We start from the raw sequence: 24,497 nt of genomic DNA on the forward strand, positions 1-24,497 counted from the left end.
TACTGGTTTTAGTAAAAGGGTCTCATTTGGTCAAATGGACCGGTGAAGTACTCCTAAGTATGTTATTACATGAAAAAGAAAAGAATGGAAGTGTATTTATGCAAAATACTTCAGACAAGGGCTATCAAAATCATACTATATGATGCAAAGGCCGGGGTTATCCCCTTTTCGGGGAAAATAAATAAATCATACTATCTATCAGAATATATTTTACAATCAGGAGGGCTGGCTTTAAGAACTTCGAGCCTAACAAGGTGAAATGTGATAACACCTTACAACAAAAAACATGATAATGTTCCTGTAAGATACAACAACTACGTACCTAAATGGCATGTTAGGAAGCAAAAAACCTCTCACTGGTCTGCAGAGTGAGGGTTAAAACCCATCCCCACTACACAAACCGCCACATACTCTATACACTACAGCTTTGTGACATCTTGGTTAAATAGATAAATAATCAACATGATACTGTGCCTGTCGAGAGATCGTTCCTAAACCCAATTAGAGCTAGGAAAAGTGGCACCAAGATCTGATGTTGATAGTTCGATGCACTTTATTTATAACTTCTGGAAATACCAAACAAAGGAAGCCAGTGTACATACTTTTTTGGAACATCATGCAAATCCAGCTTCCCTCATATCTTTTATGGTTGCCTCAAGTGTTTGATGCAAGTCAAACCTCCGAAATCCAGCAACTAATATATCATAGCTAGAGCGGGTGAGCATGTACAAACTTCGGATGCGGTTTAAAAAGATCTCCAACCTATCAAAGGCCCTGTGACGAAAATATGAACAAATAACAGCCTCAACATCCTCTGGGCACAGAAACATCATGCCATCATCCAACATCCGGTCTATTGCATGTTTCATATCTGACAAGAGATCTGCACTAGCATAGAACCTGATAATTCCACAATGCAGTTGAGTTACAGAACTAAAGTGTGCTTCCTTTTGTATTAGGGCGAGCAGCTGCTCCATTACATCAATTTCACCTCCATCCAGGCATAGTCTTGTTAGTCTGTCAACCAGAGCTTTATTCAACTCCCAGTTGCCATCACTGACAAGTTTTATGAAACTTCTGACCCTATTAACCTCTTCTGTTCTATAAAGCACCTCAAGCTTGGCCTCCAAAATAGTACAGGTTGGCTTCATTTCAAATGAAACCATTTCTCCGAAGACCAACTCAGCATCATCTAGCTTGTTCAACAGAATAAATCCCACTATCAAAGATTCGAAAGCTTGAGTACCCGGAATAAACCCTGCATTCTTTGCAGCCAAGTACCAGTTCATCATAGCATCGCCACTTCGGAGTCGCGAAAATGCAGATATGAATGCATCATATGTAGCACGGTCAGGTTTGGAGTCCTCTATTCCTTCCATGGTCTCGTATAAGGTCACTGCAGCAAGGAGATCTCCGACAGACAAGAAAGTGTTAATAAGAGCATTAAAAATGCCAGTGTTCAGTTGAATTCCCTGTGCCTCTGCGCACTCAAAGACTCTCATTGCAAGAGCTGCATTCCTTGTTTCTCCACAGAAACGGATTATTGTCGAGTAGGGTTCACAATTATAACTATTAACCCCTTCCTTTAGTAGCTTCTCTAGCTTCCATTCCAAGACCTGATCCAATGTTAGTCTCATATTAGTTCACCTGATAAAGATCTGTCATTACAAATACAAAGAAGAAATCTCATGAATCTGGAAAAACTATCACACAAAACTCACTGATCATATTGGCTATAGACTAAGCTATATCTGCTATACCTCAGGCCACCACATGCATCGCAGATCTGATTCTAACACGTGGGAGAAGTGGGCAGGGGAGTTTCTCTACCGCTTCTAGTAAATAAAACTATGAACAAAGCTGTCAGCCCTGCATCTCTGAATTCCCCTCTTCGCCTGAACTCTCTATTCTAAGAAACAAGAGCATACCACTTCGACAGGTTAACCAGACGAGTTAAAATCCACGGTGCTGGAGTCACCCTCTTAGCGAGTCGTTGTGTTGGCTGTTAATTGCCTGCATTTAGTTACTTTTATCTTTCAGTTAGGATTGTTACCTCAATAAACCTGTCAGCTATAAAACACAGGGGGTGGGAAAGAGTTGAAATATCCCTTGGTGCCTTGGTTTGCTATTTCTCCAGTGTAAGGAGTAAACCTAGTTGATCTGTTTCTGAATCTGGGGAATTTCTCCTAACTTATCAATACGAAACCGAAAATCCTGCCTGAAATTCCATTTCCTTGTTTGATTTCTGCTGTTGTTCTTGTGAGAGCTTTCGGGATCTCGAATGCTAGTACTAAATAGAACTATGAAGAAATCACAAATGGATTGGAACTGAAAATACAGGGTATGAGGAGCTCACGAGGTGCGCCTTGGCTGGATAGGACGCGCGGAGGAGGGCCGCGGCAAGGGGCTCCCAGAAGGCGCCGTCGCGGTGCGGGACCGAGAAGGTCGCCTCCTCCATGGTGGCCTTCACGCGGCACTCCGGCTCCGCCACCAGGCGCGAGAGCAGGGACGCGTACAGCTCTTCGCCTGACGCGGTGGCGGCGGCTGCGGTTCGCATCGCGCGCCACAGGCGGCGGCGAGCCGCGGCGACAGCCATTGTGGTGAACTCGCGGCAGCTTCTACTTGAGATTAGACGAAAAAGGGTTTGCCGGTATTGAACATTGAACATATAGAGGATAAGCAAGTGCGGCCAACTAGCGGCACCAGTCACGTCTTCTTTTATTCGCGCTATAAATAGTGCGTGATTTCCTGTCCTCTCCCTTTCCCCTCGCTCACTTCCTCCTCCCTCACCACCTCAGCACCCTAGCCGCAGAACCCTAGCCGCCTTCTCCCGCAGCACCTCAGCCCCCCCCCCCCCCCCCCCCCCCCCCCCCCCCCCCCCCCCCCCCCCCCCCCCGCCCGAGCCGCCGGCGGTGCTCCTCCTGTCGCGCAGAGCAGGGCGGCCGGCGCGCCCCCCTCAGGGACGTTCGGGGAAGGACCAGAGGTGGGGCGCCGGCGGCAGGGAGCTAGGTGAGGCGGAGGGTCCCGTCTCCGGCGACGAAGCCATGGATGTTCAACCAGAACATCATGTTCGCGTTGACCTCTGTGGGCTGCTGCTTCTCCAACATCGTCTGCAAGAAGTGGTACATCGACATGAACAATAGGTGAGAAAATCCTTCTCCGTTCTCATCAGATCTCGTCGTAGTGGGTGGGTTGGGTGTGGTGCTGATCCGTGCTCTTGTGTTCCATGGGGGAGTGCAGAGCTGGAGAGTTCAAGGAGCCGGACTGGTTCTTGAACAGAAAGAAGGGCGGCATGTTCCTGACCAGGAAGGACTACAACTTTATTTGGTTCCCAAATTTTTCATAAGAATCTGCAACCGTATGAGTAGCAAGTAAATTTGGCATAGGTAAACTGAAATACTTCATGTTCTGTAAACATGTGTGCTACTATAGTGAACCATATGGGATGTTTGAAGCAGGATTTAGTTAATTAGTTTGTGCAAAGACGCAGTATGTGGTGCAGTAAATACATCTGCTCTACTAGAATTTATTCACCTCATATTTTGAAGTCGGTTTCATATAAATGCTTTGAGATTTACAGTTCTGGTTGTCGAATGGACAAGCCATCATACTGAATTCCACTCTAAGCATCTCCAATTGGATTTTGCTTTTGCAGCTATTCAATTCAGCGCATCTTGCAGTACAGTACTGCGGTGCACGGAGAAGCGGCGCAACCTGTGGCGCGAGCTGCTGTACATGAGCGGCGGAGGGATGGACCTTTTTGTTGTTCCCCGCTCACGAGCTGTTCTCGGTACGCGCTGTTCTTGGTGCGGTTTAGCTCATGGGGAAAATAAGCAGATGTTTCTTCAAGTAATTTGGGTAGGCGTTTGCGGAGCTTTGGATGTACTTTGGATTTAGATTGATGTTTCCTCATCCAAGTTCATGTGTTCTGTTCTTGTTCGCAGTTTTCTTTTTTATGGGAGTGACGGGGATAGATTCAGAACAAAAGATTTACTCCCTTTTGTTTTTTGATTTCTTTTTCTTGGAAATCTAAGTGAACGAAGCCATCCATTTCTTGAAAGCAACTAACTATTACTGAGTGGTTAATTAGTATTTTAAGATTCAATTTAATTTGAGCCACGGGAGTTGGTGTGTGTGGATTTCCTTTTTTTATTAGTAGTTCTCAGGTTGTCTCAAGCTATTACTTTCTCAAAAAATTACCAGGGTTAGGAGATGATTTCCTGTTTTGATTAGGAATGTTCTAGGGTTTGGAAATAGGATAGTTGGTTCCCAAATACAGTGATATTACTTATAGATGCTGGTTCTTTCCAGTAATGCCGCAATTTGGGTGTAGTATGGTATTTGAAATGATGCGATGAGCTATTGTTTGCCACATTTTTTCTATTCTCTGACTTCATACACATCCTCTCTTACACAGGATTTGGTCTTTAAGCTACGATTCCACACCAAGATTATGTTCTCTGGAGCTAACCGTGCTGCTGTGCTGGACAGGCAGACGAGGGCCGGCCTGCTGCCGATACAAGCCGTCGAGGTGGACGGCCAGCGCTAAATCATTTGCAGGTGCACGATGATGGCTGCATCTGTTTTGTTAGCATGTTCCTATTAGTTTTTAATCAGCAGGCTACGAATGGTTTCCCCATCCAACTACGCTATCATTATAGTAGTGGTGAAACTATTACTTGATAATGCGCAGAGTAAAAAAACAATGATAGCCATTTTGTTGTTCCCCATCTCAAATGCCGATTTTGTTTAATGATGCTGAGATGATTCAACTTTGGAGATTTTGACACAGTTTCTATACTCAATGAATTTTCTGAATGGATAGTACATATTTTGTTGACCGGTGATATTTCTTGCTGTGCAGGTATCTAGAGTTACATTCCGGTGGCTGAGATGCATATAGTTGTTGGCTGTAGTTCCTTCCATTTGTCCGCTCGACGTGGAGATTGACCCTCTATGTAGCATGCAACACTCAGCTGGGAAATGCACTTATAGGAACTAATCAATCACTTTGCTGAACTCAGTCTGTTGTCCAGTTTCCGCAGACATTTGTCAGCTGGCAAGAAGGTTGAAGGCACATCGACTTGCTTCGATTAATTGGTACTTAATCTGTCAGTTAATCTTGCTTGCATTTTAGTGTCTGCATACGTTTGATTATCTTCCTTGTATCAAGCATGAAGATTTCGATGCTGGATTTCTGCCTATGTTCCTTTATGTCCCATTTTGTGGGTGCTTTTTTTTGTTGAATTTGTACCTCGGTATTTAGACTCCTAGTTATGTGTTCTGACTATTGAATATTGATAACCATAAGTAGTCTGACTGGAGTTGGGAAGAAACTCCTGTAAATATTTAGAAGGAGTTAGGTTTTCTAAATATTTCTAATTTCAGGTGGTGCGGGCTGGACGACGCCGAAGTAGTCATCTTCGCCGGCCCCGTCACTGCGTACGCATACTCCTTCAATTTTTCCCTCCTACTGGTACATATTCTTCCCAAGTTCCCCTCAATTGCTAATTCTGAATTTTTTTTTGCTTAATTCGAATCTGAATTTATTTTTCCTTGATTGGATATCTAACATTGCATTCTAATTATTTCATGTTGCTGCTTGCATCACCTTTTCAGGTGTTGTGATCTGGAGAAGCTCAAGTAGTCATCTTCGTCCATCACGTCACTGCATACGCATACGCCTCTGATTTTTGGCTCCTGGTACATACTCTTCCCAAGTTCCCCTTGGTGGCTAATTCTGTATTTTTTTTGCTTAATTCAAATCTGAATTAATAATTCAGATTTTTTGTTTCCTTGATTGAATTCTGAATTAAATTTTGCTTCATTGCTATGTAACACTGCCTTCTAATCCGAAAAATCTGACAGATATCACAACACTCATATGCTTATGAAGCACATGTTTCATAATAACTAGATGAACTACATACATGCTCTCCTTTTTATTGATTAGTTGGTTTAGCCCCTAAACTATCTTATATTATCTAAAAGAAGGCAGGCATAATTAGTTTTCCTGCAATTTTTGTTAGTTATCTGTATTGTTTTCGTTGATTTTTTATCTATTCTTCTATATCCACTCATACAGTAGCAGTACGTATGTACAATATTTTGGAATGCAGCTCAAAGGAATAGGAACGTTTCCCGCAAAAAAAAGTAATAGGAATGTGCTCCTCCCAAAAGACAAAAGCAAGAGTAAGTCGCATCCTATAGAAAATAATCTCACAAATCAATTTTTCCCTTGAAATATTTATGGTTGCAAATATTCATCTTATGCAGCAATGCAGACAATAAAAATCCAGCACCAACAATGAATAGCCGGAGTAAACAAAACAAGCAGACCAAATCGTGTCGGCCCTCGAGGAAGGGTTGCAGTGTCGAGGAGCAGCAGGCATGTAAATCTGACTGCAATTCATGTATGTCTCTTCCTATTTATCTGTTGTTCAACTGTGTTATTTGTGTATTACGACAGATTTGAGTAATTGTTAGCTAATGTAGGTGCAGCTTCATGAACGTCTGCCAAGGTTCTCAGTGAGGGCTTCCTCTAAGATGCTTTCAGATTTTTGATTATCTAGCATATATATGCAGTGAAGATGTCTCTCCTTTTTGGTACCGCTCTGAATAGGATACATGGTGTTCATGTTCTGTTAGATAATTTTACTCTTGTGTAGTTTGATTTAAAAGATGATAGGTCAGAATGACAGAATGTGATTAGTTTTGCTTTTGCTGCTGCTACACATGATTTTACTTTTGTTTTTGATTGTTTCTTTTTCAGTTTCTTAAGGCTAGAACACTACAGTGATTGATTATGCACCTGAAGGCTTAATGAAGCTGCTTGGACTGAATTTCTCTTTAAAATACATGGTGCTTGTTTGGGATGTTTGGGCAAAAATAGTTGGGAATTGGTTTTTTATTATATGCAAAGCTTCAAGCCTTGGGGTCTTGCTGACATTAGTTGTTTCAAGTTCAGACCTTATTCATCGCTGACTATACTCTCTCAAGTCAGGTCACGGTGGATGGTTTGAGAGGAGGGAGGCAGAGCAGAGACAAACGGCGCATTCCGCCATGCATGTGTATGGATTTGTATCATCCTACTACTGTGTTGCTTTGTTTTACAGTAATAAATAAAGAGATGAATCAGATTTTCTTTGGTTCGTTAGCAAAATTTTACACATCAAGTATTTGATCTCAGATCCTCTATTTCGGTTTGGTATATGAGTCTTTTGCCCATAGACTAACATGTCCCTTAACCTTTCTGCTTGGTGATACTTTTCTGTATCAGCAAGTAGTTACGGATTGAACAACCAGTTACTGATTACGCCTTATCTCAGTGCATACTAACTTCCTATGAGTACCTGGTATGCTGCAGCCCTTTGCGCCATTGGCGCAACGGGTCATCTAGTATATTATAACAACCACACCAAGCATCCAACCACGAGTCCACGACAAGGCTTGGCTCAAATGTTTAAACGGAAAACCAAAGAAAGTGCAACAGGGATCAAATAAGTCAAGCTGGGCATAGCATAACTTTTTTTTGAGCATCAGTACAGACACAAGTGCTCATATACACGCGCATACATTCATCCCTATGAATGCACACAGCACCAGAATTTGAATCCTGGTGGGTTCCAACTCAACCACAGGTTGATTCGCGGCACAGCATAACTGTTAGTGATATATTTGGTAGTTAGAGATTGCCCGGGATTAGATAGAAATTGTTTTCATCTTATCTTTAGAAGGCGGCTTGCAGTCTTGTATTCAATATATACTCACCCTCAAGCCTCAATAATACATTCAGCGCTTTACGCCAATCATTCATTCATGTCCCTTCTAATATGATATCAGCCTAACCAATTAAACCCTAGCGTCGCGTCCGCAACGTGACACCGTCCACGACGCTCCCGCTGCGACTGCGGGGATGTCAGCCCGAGGCTGCTATTCTCTCCAGCCTAACCATCCGCGACGCTCCTGTTGTTCGCAACGCTACCGCTACAACTGCAGGGGTGTTAGAGATATATTTGGTAGTTAAAATTGTCCGAGATTAGATAGAAATTATTTCATCTTATCTCTAAAAGGCGTCTTGCCCTATTGTACTCAATATATACTCGCCCCTAAGGCTAAATAATACATCCAACGTATTACGTCAATCGTCCCTTCCTATCCTTTCTAACAATAACAAACCCCTGTAAGTAACCGATAATTGCTAGCTAATCCGGCTCAGGTGGAGGTGGTGAAAGTGATCCTTGAACTGTTCCACTTGTTGTGCTTGGCCTTCCCACTTGGTGAAGAGATTGCTGATCTTCTGTTGATTCAAATCGAGCGCGTCAAAACGGTCCGACAGGAACTTGATCTCGGCGAGCAGCTTCTCTTCTATGCTTCCAATCCCAGCAACGATGTATTGTGACTAGGCACTGGGCTTGAACCTGTGGCGATCAGACGAACTCAGGATTCCCTCATTTCCTCGCTTCCCTCGCTCGACATGTATTTCTTCAGTTTCGTCAGTTAGAGCATCTCCAACCGCGTCCTCAACAGATCCTTTTTAGACATTTTTGTCACGCCGGCGTCGAAAAAATGGCTCAGTCGCGTCCCCAGAAGCCCGTTTTTTGTCGGGTCGGGTCGAAACTGGTGCCGACGGACCCAGGCCGAACCCGGCGCCTGGCACAAGCGAAAAGGACGCGTGGGTCCGCCCTGTTAGCGAGGCGGGCGCCTCTTCCCGCCGTTTCTTCCCGCTTTTTTCCACTTCCCTCCCATACTCTTTCTTTCTCCCGCCAATCTCCCTCCCGCTCGCCTCCCAGCCGGCTACCATGCCACCGAAGAAGTATGTCGCCCCCCGCGCGGCGGCAACCGCGACCGCCTCCGTCGCCCAGCCGAAGCAGAGGAAGCCGAAGGCGCCGCCGATCAAGCCACCCGGCATGTCAAACGCCGAGTGGAGGACGGAAGTTTAGCGGCGGGAGGTTGTCACAGCCGACCGACAAAACAAGGCCATCGCCAAGAAGGCTCGTGACAACGCGGCGCGCGCGGCTGCGGCTGCCTCATCGGCGGACCAAGCCGAGGCCGAGGCGACTCGCGCAGGGGGAATCCACCCGGAAGCCACGCCCAATACGCGCCCTGGGGCCAGCAAGGCGTCGGCTCTCCGCAGCCATGGGGATCGCCCTCGCCGGGCTACGCCAATAGGGACGCGCACGATGGGTGCAACCCAAACGTCACCTTCCCCCATGGATACTCGGCCCGGCGCACGCCCTCTCCCGCCTTCGCCGGCGTGCAGTACCCTCCATACAACTACTCGCCGCCCGCCTACGCTTCCTCCCCGACGCCCCCGCTACGCCGTGGCCCGCTGCCCTTCTCGCACCTCGGCGACACCGACGAGACCGAGGCTGACATGGACGACATCATCGCGGCAGGTTCGGCCGCGGCCTCCGCGTCTCCCTGGTTCGCCACGCAGGACGAGGTGGTGGATCACAGCGGCGGCATGGACGGCGAGCTCAGCTACGTCTACGGCGAGGACGAGCAGAAGGAGCAGGAGGAGGAGGACGATGAGGAGGAGGAGGAGGAGGAGGAGCCGACGCCTGTTTCGGCGAAGGGGCGCAAGAAGAAGAAGCGGGCGGCCAGGTCAGGCGAGCCGCGCATCAAATGGGCGTCCAAGGAGGAGGAATGCCTCGCCGAAGCATGGAAAGTCGTCTGCCTCGACCCGACGACCGACACGAACCAGAGCATCGACACGTACTGGGACCGCATCAAGGTCGAATTCGACGAGCGCAAGCTCGTCGACCCCTACTTCAAAGGGTCTACATGCAGCGCGGCTCCAAGGCGATGGCGAACCATTGGGGGCGTATCCAGGGGGCGTGCAGCAAATGGCATGGGGTCGTCGAGGAGGTCGCGGCTCGCCCGGAGAGCGGTGCTAGCGTTGAGGATCAGGTATGCCACGCCGGTCTCCCGCCTCTCTTCGCCGTGTACGCGCGCCAACTGTTTGTTCCTTCGCGCAGTTGCTGCGCATGTTCGCCCTGTACCGGCAGAGCAACAGCGATGCCGAATTCAAGTACCTCCAAATTTACAAGCGCATTGACAAGTGCGAGAAGTGGGCGGAAATCCGGCGCACCCTCGACAAGGCCAAGGAGACCTACAAGCCGGACGCGCCGACTCCTGGCGCATCGGAAGGGCGGCTGGACGGCAACAAAGTTGCCAAGAAGGGGAAATACGCCGACGCGGCCACCGCTCGAGTGCAGGAGTCCATCGAGCACTGCCTCGCCGATGCGCAGGCCCGGGCCGTCCTTCGTGAAGAGAAGACCGAGGCACGGTGGTCGGCGTTGATGTCGAGCAGCGCCGTCAAGCTTGACCTGCTCCGGACGAACGTCGTCGCGAAGAAGAGAAACACCGACCTGGCTTTCCTGCTGGGCGGGGCGGACATGCTCCAGAGCACCGACGAGGCGGTCAAGGCGTGGTACTTGGCGGAGTGCGGCCTCATCCTGAACCAGCTTCCCTCGACAAGGTCGCCGACGCCGACGCACACGCCGACGCCGACGCCAAGCCCGCGTGATGACGCCTTCACGACGCCCAGCACCACCGAAGCCGCGCCGACACCACCCAGCGCAGAAGCAGCTCCGACACCGCCAAGCCCGCGCACGCCAACTCCGCCGACGCCTAGGGCAGAGCCCGCCGAGTGATGTGCTGCGCACGCGAACTTCTGCCGCTCTGTTTTTTTGTACGCCGAACTGTGGCTTGCGATCGCCCGACTTGTGGCGTCTTTTGTGACCGAGAACGACTAAGTTCGAATTTTCCGCGTCCTCGGGGCGGCGTCTGGGGGCATGACTGGGAGCTAGGTCGCCTTCAGAGGCCGAACTAGCGCCGGTTCGCCTTCAGACCTGTAACGCCCGGATAATTTGGCTACAGTAAAACTCTCCTAATGATGCCATGTCATCTGCGATTACTATTACTAATCTCGGGATAATTCGAAAACGCGTCAAATTCAAACTTAAAATTAAGGTCGACAATAAAAGTTTTCAAAATTGAAACAAAAATGTTCGGTGGACGCCAAATATTACAAAGGTAATTATGGTGCAGAAAACACATTTTTAGTAAAAGACTAAATACTTTAAAATGAAATAAAACAAAAAAAAGAAAGAGAAAGGAAAACCCCCCAAACCCCCCTGGGCCATCTGGCCCAGCTAACCCACCTGGCCCATCCGGCCGAACCGGCCCGCCTCTCCCTGCCGCCTCCCTTCCCTGTTCCCCCGACCCGGGTCGGAACAGGGGCGCGTCCCCGCCTCACCCTCTCGCCGGTGACGACGAGGGGATAAGGTCGCCACGCCGCGCCCCCTCGGTCTCTCCTCCCACTCGCCCCACTCTCCCCTCGGTCCCCGCGCCTTCCCCCTTTGATCCACCGCGCTCCCCCCTCATTCCCCTCCGTAACCGAGCGCCACCGCCGCCATGGCTCCGGCCTAGCCACGGCCACCGTGCCCACCTCGCGGCCCCACGGTGTCTCCAAGGGCCGCCGTCGTCCGCTGCTTCGACTGGTGCTCCCCGTTGGAGACCGGAGCCACCGCAACGCCCCGACGCCGCCTTCGTCTTCCTCTGCTCCGACAAACTCCGCTGCCGTTCTTCACCGACTCCGGCCGCGCCCCTGCAGCTACTAAACCCCCAAGGGCCACCGTGTGCGCCGCTCGGTGAGCCCCTGCTCCCTCCTCTCTCTCTCTCTCTCTCGTGCGCCCTAGCCAGCTGCCGCCGAAGTACCCGAGAGCCCGTCGCCGCGGATCGCCTCGCCGCCGTGGCCGTACTCTCCGTCGTGCTCGCCTGAGCACGGCATCTTGTTCCTGGTGCCCCCAGGAACCCAACGCACCCGCTCGCGCACTGCTCCGTGGCCGCTAGCCCCTAGCTCGATGAACGCCCGAACGCATCGCCGCACGCGCCCGTCGCCGGCAGCCGTCCGGTGACCATTTGGTCCCGGGCTCATGCCTGTCGTGCTCGCACGCGCCCGTAGAGGCCTCCTGGCCGTTTAGGGTACTTGCTGCCGTGCCGCAGCGCCGTTTCCCTCTCGCGGCCGAACGCCGGCGTCCGCCCCGCTCGTCAGCGGTGACGCTGCGGCCCTCCTCCGGCCACGCCACCGCCCCCACTAGATGCGCCTCTGCGCACTCGTCCGAACGAGCCCAGGCGCACGCGGATCTGTGCCCTGTGCGCAATTTCCGGCGAACTCCGGCGGGTCTGCGCCGTGCTTTTGGTCGCCGGCGGCGAGGGCCGGCCCTGCTGACCTGGCACCGCGGGTCCCACCACCTGGGCCTCTGACTGGTGGGCCCAGGGCCCCCTGTTGACCTGTTGACTGGATCAACTGCTGAATGGGCCGCCCCTATCTCACTGACCTATAGGCCCCACTTCAATAAACGAAATAAATAAAAAGAATAATTGGTTAACTAAATAGTTAGCTAATTAAAACCCTATTCTCTCACTAACTGCTGGGTCCCACCCTCTAATTAACCTGTTTAGTTAGTCTAAACCCCCTGTTAATGCCCCTGACAATGACATGTGGGTCCCACTGGACCCACCTGTCTGGTTTGACTGGTCAACCGACCAGTTGACCTGCTGACATCACTCTGATGTCATGCCTACGTCACCACACACTGTTTTGGATAATGTTGGAATTAAATATATAATTAAAATCAGAAAATGATTTAAATCTTTAGAAAATCATATCTTTTAATCCGTAACTCGGATGAAAATACTTTGTACATGAAAGTTGCTCAGAACGACGAGACGATTCCGGATACGCAACCCGTTCGTCCGCCACACCTCCCTAACCTATCGAACTCGTAACTTTCCCCCTCCGACTACTCTGCCCGAAAACGCGAAACACCGGGGATACTTTCCCGGATGTTTTCCCCCTTCACCGGTACCACCTCGTACCGCGTTAGGGCACACCTAGCACCACGCTTTGTCATGTCATGCATCGTCATGCATTTGTTTGCATTATATTTATTGTTTCTTCCCCCTCTTCTCTCGCTAGACACCGAGACCGACGCCGCTGCTACCCAGTACGACTACGGTGTTGACGACCCCTCTCTCTTGCCAGAGCAACCAGGCAAGCCCCCCCCCTTTGATCACCAGATATCGCCTACTCTTCTCTATACTGCTTGCATTAGAGTAGTGTAGCATGTTACTGCTTTCCGTTCATCCTATCCTGATGCATAGCCTGTCCTTGCTACTACTGTTGTTACCTTTACCTGCAATCCTAATGCTTAGTATAGGATGCTAGTTTATCATCAGTGGCCCTACATTCTTGTCCGTCTGCCATGCTATACTATCGGGCCGTGATCACTCGGGAGGTGATCACGGATATATACTATATACTTTATACATGATACATGTGATGACCAAAGTCGGGTTGGCTCGAGGAGTACCCGCAGTTGATTCACGAATTGGGGGCTGGAAGGACATACTTTCCCGACGGCCCTCTGTGTGGATCTTTGTGGCGAAGCGACAGGGCAGGTTGAGACCACCTAGTAGAGAGGTGGGCCTGGCCCTGGTCGGCGTTCGCGGTTATTTCAAAATAACACGCTTAACGAGATCTTGGTATTTGATCTGAGTCTGGCCACTGGCCTATACGCACTAACCATCTACGCGGGGACAGTTATGGGCACTTGACGTCGTGGTATCAGCCGAAGCCTTCGTGACGTCAGCGACTGAGTGGCGCGCGCTGGATTGGACTGGAACGCCTACTAGGCTAGGTCTGCTTCCGGCCGCGTTCGCAACGTGCAGGTGTGCAAAGGGCGATGGGCCCAGACCCCTGCGCCATAGGATTTAGACCAGCGTGCTGACCTCTCTGTTGTGCCTAAGTAGGGCTGCGACGTGTTGATCTTCTGAGGCCGGGCATGACCCAGAAAAGTGTGTCCGGCCAAATGGGATCGAGCGTGTTGGGTTATGTGGTGCACCCCTGCAGGGAAGTTAATCTATTCGAATAGCCGTGATCTTCGGTAACAGGACGACTTGGAGTTGTACCTTGACCTTATGACAACTAGAACCGGATACTTAATAAAACACACCCTTCCAAGTGCCAGATACAACCGGTGATCGCTCTCTCACAGGGCGACGAGGGGAGGATCATCGGTTAGGGTTATGCTATGCGATGCTACTTGGAGGACTTCAGTCTACTCTCTTCTACATGCTGCAAGATGGAGGTGGCCAGAAGCGTAGTCTTCGACAGGATTAGCTATCCTCCCTCTTATTCTGGCTTTCTGCAGTTATGCATATGTAGTGTAGCTCCTTGCTTGCGAGTACTTTGGATGAGTACTCACGGTTGTTTTCTCCCTCTTTTCCCCCTATCCCTTCTACCTGGTTGTCGCAACCAGATGTTGGAGCCCAGGATCCAGACGCCACCGCCGACGACGACTCCTACTACACCGGAGGTGCCTACTACTACGTGCTGCCCGCTGACGACGACCAGGAGTAGTTTAGGAGGATCCCAGGCAGGGGGCCTGCGCCTCTTTCGATCTGTATCCCAGTTTGTGCTAGCCTTCTTAAGGCAAACTTGTTTAACTTATGTCTATACTCAGATATTGTTGCTTCCGCTGACTCGTCTATGATCGAGCTCTTGTATTCGAGTCCTCGAGGCCCCTGGCTTGTAATATGATGCTTGTATGACTTATTTTATTTGTAGAGTTGTGTTGTGATATCTACCCGTGAGTCCTTGGTCTTGATCGTACACATTTGCGTGCATGATTAGTGTACGGTCAAATCGGGGGCGCCACAAGACCGCTCTCTTTTAACACCTTGGGGGGCCGAACGGCTGGAGATGCTCTTAGCGACTGAACTTCTTAGCCTGCATCTCTACTGCTCTCTGCCATGCTCTTCTCCATCCCCTCTACATCTTGTGCCCTTGTCACGCTACGAGAGCTAGCTAGGAGTGTGACAATTGAACTGAGCTGGAGCATTTGAACATCATGCTCGTCAGATACAATGGCACCATCTCCAGCAAACAAAGTGCTGAAAATTGACATAACCAAGACATCATTGAAGCTGAAACCGGAGCAGTTTTGAAGAATTTTTCAGCAAGAAATCTAACCAGTGGGATAAGCCACACCGTTTGCTGAAATCGTACAAACACGCAGTGGTTTAAGATCAGTTTGATCACCTCCCATGTTCCCACTGATGATGGTAATAAGGTTAACATTAGTCACTGCATCACGGCACCGGCGAGAAAACTAGTTATAAGCCAGCGAGAAACAACAAAAAGGATGCGCGAATTAGGCCCTCTCACCACAGATCATCTCTACACCTTCAGATCACAAACTAGGAAGCAACAAGCAACTAAGCCCTCTCACAACACATGGCACAAAGTTGTGCGTCCCTGAAGAGAACAACGAGGTAGCCCTCGGCGCCCTCCTGGAGTGTAGACGGCAGAGCTCCGGATAATGCGGTTTTCACAATGAATTTGCATTAAAGAGATAAGAGAACAGAAACAGAAAACCTTGGAGCAATGAGAAGCAGAACGGCGGCAGTTGAGCTGATCTTTGCTAGTAACCATCGCTCGTCAGCCATACTTTTTTTTGAGATAGCTTACCAGGTGTGGGCTTGACGCCTGGTTCGTCAGCCATACATGATGCAACAGCTGCTATGTACTGTTAAATAGGAAAATGCTTGCTAAAAAAATAGGGAAATGGCATCATCACTTTAGTATAGGTTTGGTTCTGAAATGACACAAATATATAGGTTTGGAAAGACTTGTATAGAGGGCTGATTTGAATGGCTATTAGTTTAGTCAACGCATAATACTGTCGTAAGACTAGCTTCAGAAGTGGTTAAAAATATGTCAATCACACTGCTTTATAGTCAAGAAAATGAAGCCGTAATCTTACTTTTGCTAGTTCAGGAGAGGGAAATAGGGACTTCCAAAGATTAGATGACATAAGCATACAAATTGGCAGGCCTTGCTTTGCCAAGTTGCCATGTCACTCATAGGTTAAAGATGATCTCAGTAGAAATGCAACAAGCAAGTAATATCAATAAGAAGCTGCCCAGTACAGCTACTGACCAAGGCACTAAGCCATCAATGAATTGAATGATTGTGGTAGATACAGCAAATGCAATGGTTCAAACTAACAGTACTCAACTTCAACAAAAAAAACTAACAGTACACTAACCTGGGACAGATTTTAGACAATTCAGATGTTTCAGTAACAAGATCAAATCATTTAGATCGGTGCACTAGCGTTCAAAGTATACAAGATTCGTTCCAAAGCGCACACTAAACATGAGAGGGAACAAACTGAAAACTGGAGGAACAAAGCGCCACTTCATTGGGGCTTCAGGCTTAAAATCCAGGAAATACCAATCAACGCCATGGATAAAGCTAAGAAACCCCATTCGTTGATATTTGAGGTTTGAATCACGAAGCACGAAATTAAGATCTGAGGTCTGGAAACAGCAAAGGGCATCACGAAGCACGAGATTAAGATCTGAGAGCCAACTTTCACATTGCTGATGGCAACAAGAGGGTAACATCAGACAGTACACTAGAACATAACACAGCCATACTGGCACGAACGAGGGATCTTCCTACCACGATGCAAGATCAGACACATGCTAATGAGACGAAGCTAACATCTCTACACCAGTCTCCAGATCAGACAACTACGAGGCAACCTAGGCCCTCTCGCCACGGATGCGGCGGGCGAGCTGAATGTCCTTGGGCATGATGGTGACGCGCTTGGCGTGGATGGCGCAGAGGTTGGTGTCCTCGAACAGCCCCACGAGGTAGGCCTCGGCGGCCTCCTGGAGCGCGGACACGGCGGAGCTCTGGAAGCGGAGGTCGGTCTTGAAGTCCTGCGCGATCTCCCGCACCAGGCGCTGGAAGGGCAGCTTGCGGATGAGCAGCTCGGTGCTCTTCTGGTACTTGCGGATCTCCCGGAGCGCGACGGTGCCGGGGCGGAAGCGGTGCGGCTTCTTCACGCCGCCGGTGGCCGGGGCCGACTTGCGCGCCGCCTTGGTCGCCAGCTGCTTCCGCGGCGCCTTGCCGCCGGTGGACTTCCTCGCCGTCTGCTTCGTGCGGGCCATCGGGGCTGGCGGGTGGGCGCGGCGGACTCTCGTGGGTTGAGGAGGGGAACTGCTTGGGGGCTGGGATGAGGATGAGCAAGACGGGGAGGGGATCCGGTGGTTTTAAGGAGCGGGAGGCGGCCGGTGGGCGCGAGTCTGGGGAAAATTTCGCGTTTCTGGGCGCGGTGTGCTTTGGGAGGGCGGAGGAGTTCCGAGCGTTGGATCTGCGGGAAATGGGTGGTGAGGATTTAGTTTCAGATGAGTCACGCGGATCGTGGGGGAGCGATCCGTGGCGCGCTGGTTTCTCGATTCTGATTGGCTGCGTAGACCCCTCTTTGGTTCTCTTTTTTTTTAGGTGTTCTTCGGTTCTCTGATGAGTGGTTTGATGGAGCACGGGCGGAAGCTGGGATATGTGACGCTGCATTTCTCCCTTTTCCAGTTTTACGCCAGAATTCAGACTGTGTTCTTGTGGTTTGCGATAGGAGCAAAATTTATCCATAGTATACTTGAACTTGAGTCGGCGTTTGACTTTGGTCATTGGATTTCACTATACTTTAAATACGGTCACTACACATGCTCTCGGTATTGTACATAGTCACTGTATAAGTTTCTGATACATTTCTATATGTTTTTCTTGCTTACGTGACCTTAATTTCCCAGTCAAGCCGATGACTGCTTTCGCAAAAAAAAACCGATGACTACGCAGATAAGACCAGTGGACGGTGACCGAGGGGTCAACGGTATCGTCATCTAAATTACTAGGCCAAGTAGCAAACGATGACCTCGCACCGCCATCATCGTCCATGTTGTCGTGGTCGGCTTTGTCTGAGCCGTCATCGTCGCCGCCACACCGCTTGAGGATGGTGTCATGGTGTCCCTCATCGGTCGCGGTGTCGCGCTCGCGGTGCAGACGTATTTCTTCCTCCACCTTGCATCACCTCTCACCGACTTGTTGACGGACCGTGCGCTCAAACTCGACCATCCCAGCTTGGATGAGCTCGGCAACCCCACAATGGTCTTGGACGGATCAAGAGCCCAAGCCTCCGCAAGCACGGGGTCCACAAGCAAGCAGGTCGGCAGTAATTGGGTTTTCACGAACGCTATCGAACGATGCGCCCGGCCGCTCCCAGCGCGCCTCCACCTCGAACAGACATTTATTGTGTTGCATGAACTGCAAACTTAGAGGTAGTGGACATGGCTCTGCGAGAGCGGAGCCACCTCATACTTAACGGGCGGCGGGCGCGGTTGACCATGAGGCCGGATGCAACAAGCGTGAGCGCGTAAGGTGGTTGGCAGCACTTTGTCGGGAGGAAGAGGGAGAGGTGGCTGGGAGCGTGGGATTCCTCTTCATTGCGGATTTTAGTGAGGCTGACATGTGGGTCCCACCGATTATAAAAACAGTCAAACTTAATTGTTCGATATAGTTTCCCCAGTCGTGTCCACTACCTCATCAGTGTTTTTTGAAACGGGAAACCAAGTTTGTGGTAGTCTTCGTCGAATTTTAAAAATAGATAGTTTTTAGAACCCTTGTCCTAATACTGATAGATTTATCTTTTATGCTATATACTCTCCCCTCCCTGACTCCACCATGCCACCTCAATATTCATATGTAAAAAAGATCAGTTGCATATTCCTTAATTCAGTGTTATAGACTCCACTTGAACTTCATATTTGTTGCAAAAGCAGTAATGCAATTTCTACGAAACTTAATAGAGAGTACAATATTTTTTTTTCTCTAGGAGTGTCTATGATGATCTATGTTCACCGAACAATTGTTAGCCAATGGATAGATGCATAACCAAATTGAACTATCTAAAATGAACTGTGCATATCTTGCTACCCATACTTAATTGTTTATCATGGATATGAAATTTTAGCACGATTATCATTAAAAAAATGCGCAATTTCTTTTAATGTGGCTATAACAATTGCCGCGGTTAAACAGGCGTGCCAGTACTTCTGAAGTGATGATGGAGGTGCACAGATTAGTTCGTTACTGCTATCCCAGATGCAGAACTGTACATAATACTGCCGTCTCAGGTCACAAACTTCTGAATTATTCAGTTCTGTGCGGATATTTCACATTCCATTTGAAGTCCAAACCCTACAAGCAGAACAGTCGCTAGATAAAAAATTAGAACTAGTCCATGATACCGGCACGCCAGGTCAACAACTACAGGTAGCAGACCATTGCTTGAATGGATTCACTAACAGTCCATAAAATTCAGAATTGTAACTTATGTTCGATAAACAGCAAGGGTACTAGAGATAACCAAATTTGCTTATAGGAACCAACTTCTGGATGATACTGATGCTGCAAATTACAGCAACTGTCAAACTTCCATCTGGTACTAGCACTAGCACTAGCACTACTTCCATCCAGCACTAGCACTACTTCTACTTGGCGATAACCAGAGTGAACAACCACATCTGGTACTAGATACAGGCAACGGAATCTAAGAGGAGGTGAACTTGGTGACGGCCTTGGTGCCCTCGGAGACGGCGTGCTTGGCGAGCTCCCCGGGGAGGACGAGGCGGACGGAGGTCTGGATCTCCCGGGAGGTGATGGTGGGCTTCTTGTTGTAGCGGGCGAGCTTGGCGGCCTCGCCGGCGAGCTTCTCGAAGATGTCGTTGATGAAGGAGTTCATGATGGACATGGCCTTGGAGGAGATGCCGATGTCGGGGTGCACCTGCTTCAGCACCTTGAAGATGTAGATCTTGTAGGTCTCCACGCTCTTCTTGCCCTTCTTCCGGCCCCTCTTCTCGCCGCCGCCCTCCTTGGAGGCGGTCTTCTTGCCCGCCGGCAGCCGCTTCTCGGCCTTGGGCTTCTTCCCGGCAGGGGTCTTCTCGGCCTTCTCCGCCGCGGGCTCCTCCTCCGCGGGCTTCTTCGCCGCCGGCTTCTTCTCCGCCTTGGGGGCCATCGCTGCTCCGGGAAGATGGGTGGGGATTGGGGGCTACGGTGGAGAGTTGTGTGCAGGGGAAGGTGGGTGGCGGATATGGAATTGGGGAAAGACGGAGCATGGTGCTGGGTTTATAGTGGAGAGACCTCGGCTCTGATTGGTGGAATTGTGGGTGCCGCGGATCGCTGACATGGCATAGTATGAACCGTCCGATGCTGCTTGCAACGATCCAGATTTGCTGCGGTGCGTCTATGGCTGTGGTGGCAAAAACCGTGTACGGCATTTCTTTTGTTTTGTTTTGAAAAAGACAAGCAAAGGATATCGGAACGGCAGAATAGGATTTCGGAGAACGGATGGGTCGGATGATATATTTTTCCATATACGCATACTCATGTTGTTTAGATGTATTTTTTATTTGAATTTTATGCATTTGAGTACTTTTTTAAATATAATTTTTAAACTATTTTATCTAAAATGACAAAAGGAGTTTGTGGCACAAAATTGAAAAAACTGTGGGGACACCATGAACTTGAGCTTCCCCCATAAAAAGTAAATACGAAGAATCTACATAGCTGTCCATTTAATTATTGAAAATTGTTACTATTAAAACTGAAAGGAAATGGAGTGCCATGAACAAGAAGGCGAGAGAGGTGGATATTAAAAGCTCCCGCTCCTTATAAACTTTATACTTAGAAGATGGTTAATAGTATAGTCAGCTGCGAAAAATTGCTTATGGAGCTCGGCTTTCATGGAGGCCGGTTTCTAAAAAATTCAAAATCAAACAAAACTCATATATTTCCAATTTCAAAAAATACTGAAAAATACCGACATACATGAAGGCATAACACATGTGTGTGTAGATTTCAGGACGAAATACGTTGAAATGATGGTTGTGCAAAAAAAATGGCTTTTCAACACATGATACTATTCATCTCAAAAGGTCGTGAATTTGTTCTTTTTGCACAGATCGCATCTCAAGGTATTTTATTATGAAGTTTTACACACATATACATCACATCCTTGTGTGCTTGTATAGAAAAATTTAGATTTTTCCGAAGCTAAAATGTATGAAATTTGTTTTTTTAATTCGGCCTCCATGAAGGCCGGCTCCAAAGTGTCGTTCTCAATTAGTTGTTGGCTATATGATATTGCCACATCATCTATAACAAACCTTATAGCCGGCAAAATATAATAGTCAGATGTAAGGGCATCTTCAGCACCGACCCTCAGACCGCTTGTATACATTCGGACCGCGCGGTTCAGACCGTGGAAGCCATCCAACGCGGGCCTGTATCGCTCCGCTGAGCGGTCTGACGTGTTTTCTCCCGCATATTGGAAACAAAGGGGGGTTGCGGGAGTCCGAAGAACAACCACGTAGGACCCCCCCACACACACACCTCCCCCTTGCTTTGCATCCGCCCCTCCACCTTCGCCGATGTACGTCTCCGGCTGCCAAAGAGGCATTGCCGGACTTCCACAACCGACACTGACGTGCCTGCTCGCCTTTACGACAACGTTGTCCACCCCGTTGCCGTTTGCACCCTGGTACACTTTGCCCCCCTATCGACGACCTCCATGACGGACACCACGCTCGGCCCGGCAGGTGTTTGGTTAAATGCCATTGAGCTTATTTTCGAACATTATGTCGTTTTTAGAGTATGAAGGATGGCGAGCTACTCGACCATGGAGGATGAGTTGTTGTGCAATGTGTGGTTGGCCGTATCCATGGCTTTTGTAGGTAGGAGCAAATGGGGGACCTTCTGGCAGCAAGTGCATGAATCATTTCACGCACAAAAGCATATTGCGCCCTACGACATGTATGCCATTTAATAACGTAATGTGAGGTCGTTATCGTATTGCCGGTATACTATCCAGACCAGCGTCTCCAAGTTTTGTAACGTGGTTCGTCCGCTGGAGATAAGGTGGTCACTGCACGCGGCTGTGGACGAGGTCTCAAGTTTTGCTTCCTCTTGCTCAACTTGTTGATGGATTCGTCCACTCAATGTTGGTCTACACATTATCACTACTAGGGAAAAGCTTATAGGCAGACGCTTACTAGTAACGAGGGTTTATACCCCTCGCTACTGCTACTTACTAGTAGCGCGGGTTTTTGCCCATCGCAACTACTAAGTTGATAGTAGTAGCGCGGGTTTTTATGAAGGAAATATGCCCTAGAGGCAATAATAAAGGTGCTATTTTATATTTCCTTATTCATGATAAATGTTTATTATTCATGCTAGAATTGTATTGACCGAAAACCTTAATACATGTGTGAATACATAGACAAAACACCGAGTCCCTAGTGAGCCTCTACTTGACTAGCTCGTTGATCAAAGATGGTTAAGGTTTTCTAACCATGGACATGAATTGTCATTTGATAACGGGATCACATCATTAGGAGAATTATGTGATGGACATGACCCATCTGTTAGCTTAGCATTTTGATTGTTCAGTTTTATTGCTTTCTTCATGTCGAATACATATTCCTTCGACTATGAGATTATGCAACTCTCGGATACCGGAGGAATACCTTGTGTGCTATCAAACTTCACAACATAACTCAGTGATTATAAAGATGCTCTACAGGTATCTCCAAAGGTGTTTGTTGGGTTGGCATAGATCGACATTAGGACTTGTCACTCCGAATATCGGAGAGGTATCTCTGGGCCCTCTCGGTAATGCACATCATAATAAGCCTTGCAATCAATGTGACTAATGAGTTAGTTGCAGGATAATGTATTACGGAATGAGTAAAGAGACTTGCCGGTAACGAAATTGAACTAGGTATGAAGATACCGACGATCGAATCTCGGGCAAGTAACATACCGATGACAAAGGGAATAACGTATGTTGTCATTACGGTACGACCAATAAAGATCTTCGTAGAATATGCGGGAACCAATATGAGGCTCCAGGTTTCGCTGTTGTTTATTGACGGGAGAGGTGTCTCGGTCATGTCTACATAGTTCTCGAACCCGTAGGGTCCTCACGCTTAACGTTCGATGACGATTTTGTATTATATGAGTTATGTGATTTGGTGACCGGATGTTGTTAGGAGTCCCAGATGAGATCACGAACATGACGAGGAGTCTCAAAATGGCTGAGAGGTAAAGATTCATATATTGGACGATGATATTCGGACACCAAAAGTGTTCCGAGGGTACTGGGTACATATCAGGTCACCGGAAGGGGTTCCGGGCATCCCCCCGGCAACTACATGGGCCTAATGGGCCAAGAAGGGGACAGACCAACCCCTAGGGGGATGGTGCGCCCCATGTAGGCCAAAATAAGGGGGAAGGAAAGAGAGGAAGAGAGAAAGGAAGGGGAGCAATTGGGCCTCCCCCTTCCTTCTTTCCTCCCTCCTCCTTCCTTCCCCCTCCGGATGAATATGGAAGGGGGGAGGCCGAATTGGGAGGCGCCCAAGTAGGATTCCTCCTACTTGGGGCGCCCCCTTGGCCGCCTCTCCTCCCCTCCAAACTGTGGAGGGGGGCGCCGCACATGGCTAACAATCGTTGTTGTGTGTTCTAGCGGTGCCCCCCTCCACAGTTTACTCCTTCGGTCATATTGTCGTAGTGCTTAGGCGAAGCCTTGCGCGGATCACAGATAATCCACAAGTATAGAGGATTGCAAAACTTTTCGAGGGTAGAGTATTCAACCCAAATTTATTGACTCGACACAAGGGGAGCCAAAGAATATTCTCAAGTATTAACAATTGAGTTGTCAATTCAATCGCACCTGAAAAGACTTAATATCGACAGCAAAGTATTTAGTAGCAAAGTAATATGGAAGTAACGGTAACGGTGGCAAAAGTAATAGTATTAGTTTTGTAGTGATTGTAACAGTGGCAACGGAAAAGTAACTAAGCAAAGATCAATATGTGACAAGCTCATAGGCAATGGATCAGTGATGGATAATTATGTCGGATGCGATTCCTCATGCAACAGTTATAACATAGGGTGACACAGAACTAGCTCCAGTTCGTCAATGTAATATAGGCATGTATTCTGAATATAGTCATACGTTCTTATGGAAAAGAACTTGCATGACATCTTTTGTCTTACCCTCCCATGGCAGCGGGTCCTATTGGAAACTAAGGGATATTAAGGCCTCCTTTTAATAGAGTACCGGACCAAAGCATTAAAACTTAGTGAATACATGAACTCCTCAAACTATAGTCATCACCTGGAGTGGTCCCGATTATTGTCACTTCGGGGCTACCGAATCATAACACATAGTAGGTGACTATTGACTTGCAAAATAGGATCAAGAACTCACATATATTCATGGAAACATAATAGGTTCAGATCTGAAATCATGACACTCGGGCCCTAGTGACAAGCATTAAGCATGGCAAAGGCATAGCAACATCAATCTCAGAACATAATGGATACTAGGGATCAAACCCTAACAAAACTAACTCGATTACATGATAAATCTCATCCAACCCATCACCGTCCAGCAAGCCTACGATGGAATTACTCACGCACGGCGGTGAGCATCATGAAATTGGTGATGGAGGAAGGTTGATGATGACGATGGCGATGGATTCCCCTCTTCGGAGCCCCGAACGGACTCCGGATCAGC

The 24,497-nt window shown here is 48.6% G+C and overlaps 4 protein-coding genes across 21 annotated transcripts; 1 reads left to right on the plus strand and 3 right to left on the minus strand.

Moving 5' to 3' along the window:
- Nucleotides 1–530: 530 nt before the first annotated feature.
- On the minus strand, nucleotides 531–2,791 carry LOC125552703 (pentatricopeptide repeat-containing protein At2g41720-like). Its single transcript, XM_048716365.1, has 2 exons — nucleotides 2,357–2,791; nucleotides 531–1,616 (listed from the first exon to the last, which is right to left on the minus strand). The coding sequence occupies exons 1-2, from the start codon at nucleotides 2,666–2,668 to the stop codon at nucleotides 615–617; spliced, it is 1,314 nt and encodes a 437-aa protein (XP_048572322.1). The 5' UTR covers nucleotides 2,669–2,791; the 3' UTR covers nucleotides 531–614.
- Nucleotides 2,792–2,837: 46 nt separating this feature from the next.
- Nucleotides 2,838–7,188, plus strand: LOC125552704. Of its 18 annotated transcripts, none has more exons than XM_048716370.1 (10): nucleotides 2,856–3,143; nucleotides 3,656–3,790; nucleotides 4,418–4,560; nucleotides 5,037–5,100; nucleotides 5,389–5,476; nucleotides 5,620–5,703; nucleotides 6,120–6,192; nucleotides 6,277–6,413; nucleotides 6,496–6,606; nucleotides 7,004–7,188. In XM_048716370.1, the coding sequence occupies exons 1-6, from the start codon at nucleotides 3,049–3,051 to the stop codon at nucleotides 5,626–5,628; spliced, it is 534 nt and encodes a 177-aa protein (XP_048572327.1). In that variant the 5' UTR covers nucleotides 2,856–3,048; the 3' UTR covers nucleotides 5,629–5,703; nucleotides 6,120–6,192; nucleotides 6,277–6,413; nucleotides 6,496–6,606; nucleotides 7,004–7,188. The 18 variants fall into 18 exon arrangements, 13 of the variants coding, with proteins under 13 accessions (XP_048572332.1, XP_048572335.1, XP_048572327.1 ...); XM_048716372.1 differs by having other exon boundaries at nucleotides 6,496–6,521; XM_048716376.1 differs by having other exon boundaries at nucleotides 6,502–6,521.
- Nucleotides 7,189–16,429: 9,241 nt separating this feature from the next.
- Nucleotides 16,430–17,117, minus strand: LOC125552708 (histone H3.2). Its single transcript, XM_048716381.1, has one exon. The coding sequence runs from the start codon at nucleotides 17,032–17,034 to the stop codon at nucleotides 16,624–16,626; it is 411 nt and encodes a 136-aa protein (XP_048572338.1). The 5' UTR covers nucleotides 17,035–17,117; the 3' UTR covers nucleotides 16,430–16,623.
- Nucleotides 17,118–19,276: 2,159 nt separating this feature from the next.
- LOC125552706 (histone H2B.1-like) lies at nucleotides 19,277–20,015 on the minus strand. Its single transcript, XM_048716379.1, has one exon. The coding sequence runs from the start codon at nucleotides 19,932–19,934 to the stop codon at nucleotides 19,470–19,472; it is 465 nt and encodes a 154-aa protein (XP_048572336.1). The 5' UTR covers nucleotides 19,935–20,015; the 3' UTR covers nucleotides 19,277–19,469.
- Between the last annotated feature and the right edge of the window lie 4,482 nt (nucleotides 20,016–24,497).

Source organism: Triticum urartu, chromosome 4 (genome assembly GCF_003073215.2).
Source record: "Triticum urartu cultivar G1812 chromosome 4, Tu2.1, whole genome shotgun sequence".
In the NCBI taxonomy this organism is placed as follows: Eukaryota; Viridiplantae; Streptophyta; class Magnoliopsida; order Poales; family Poaceae; genus Triticum; species Triticum urartu.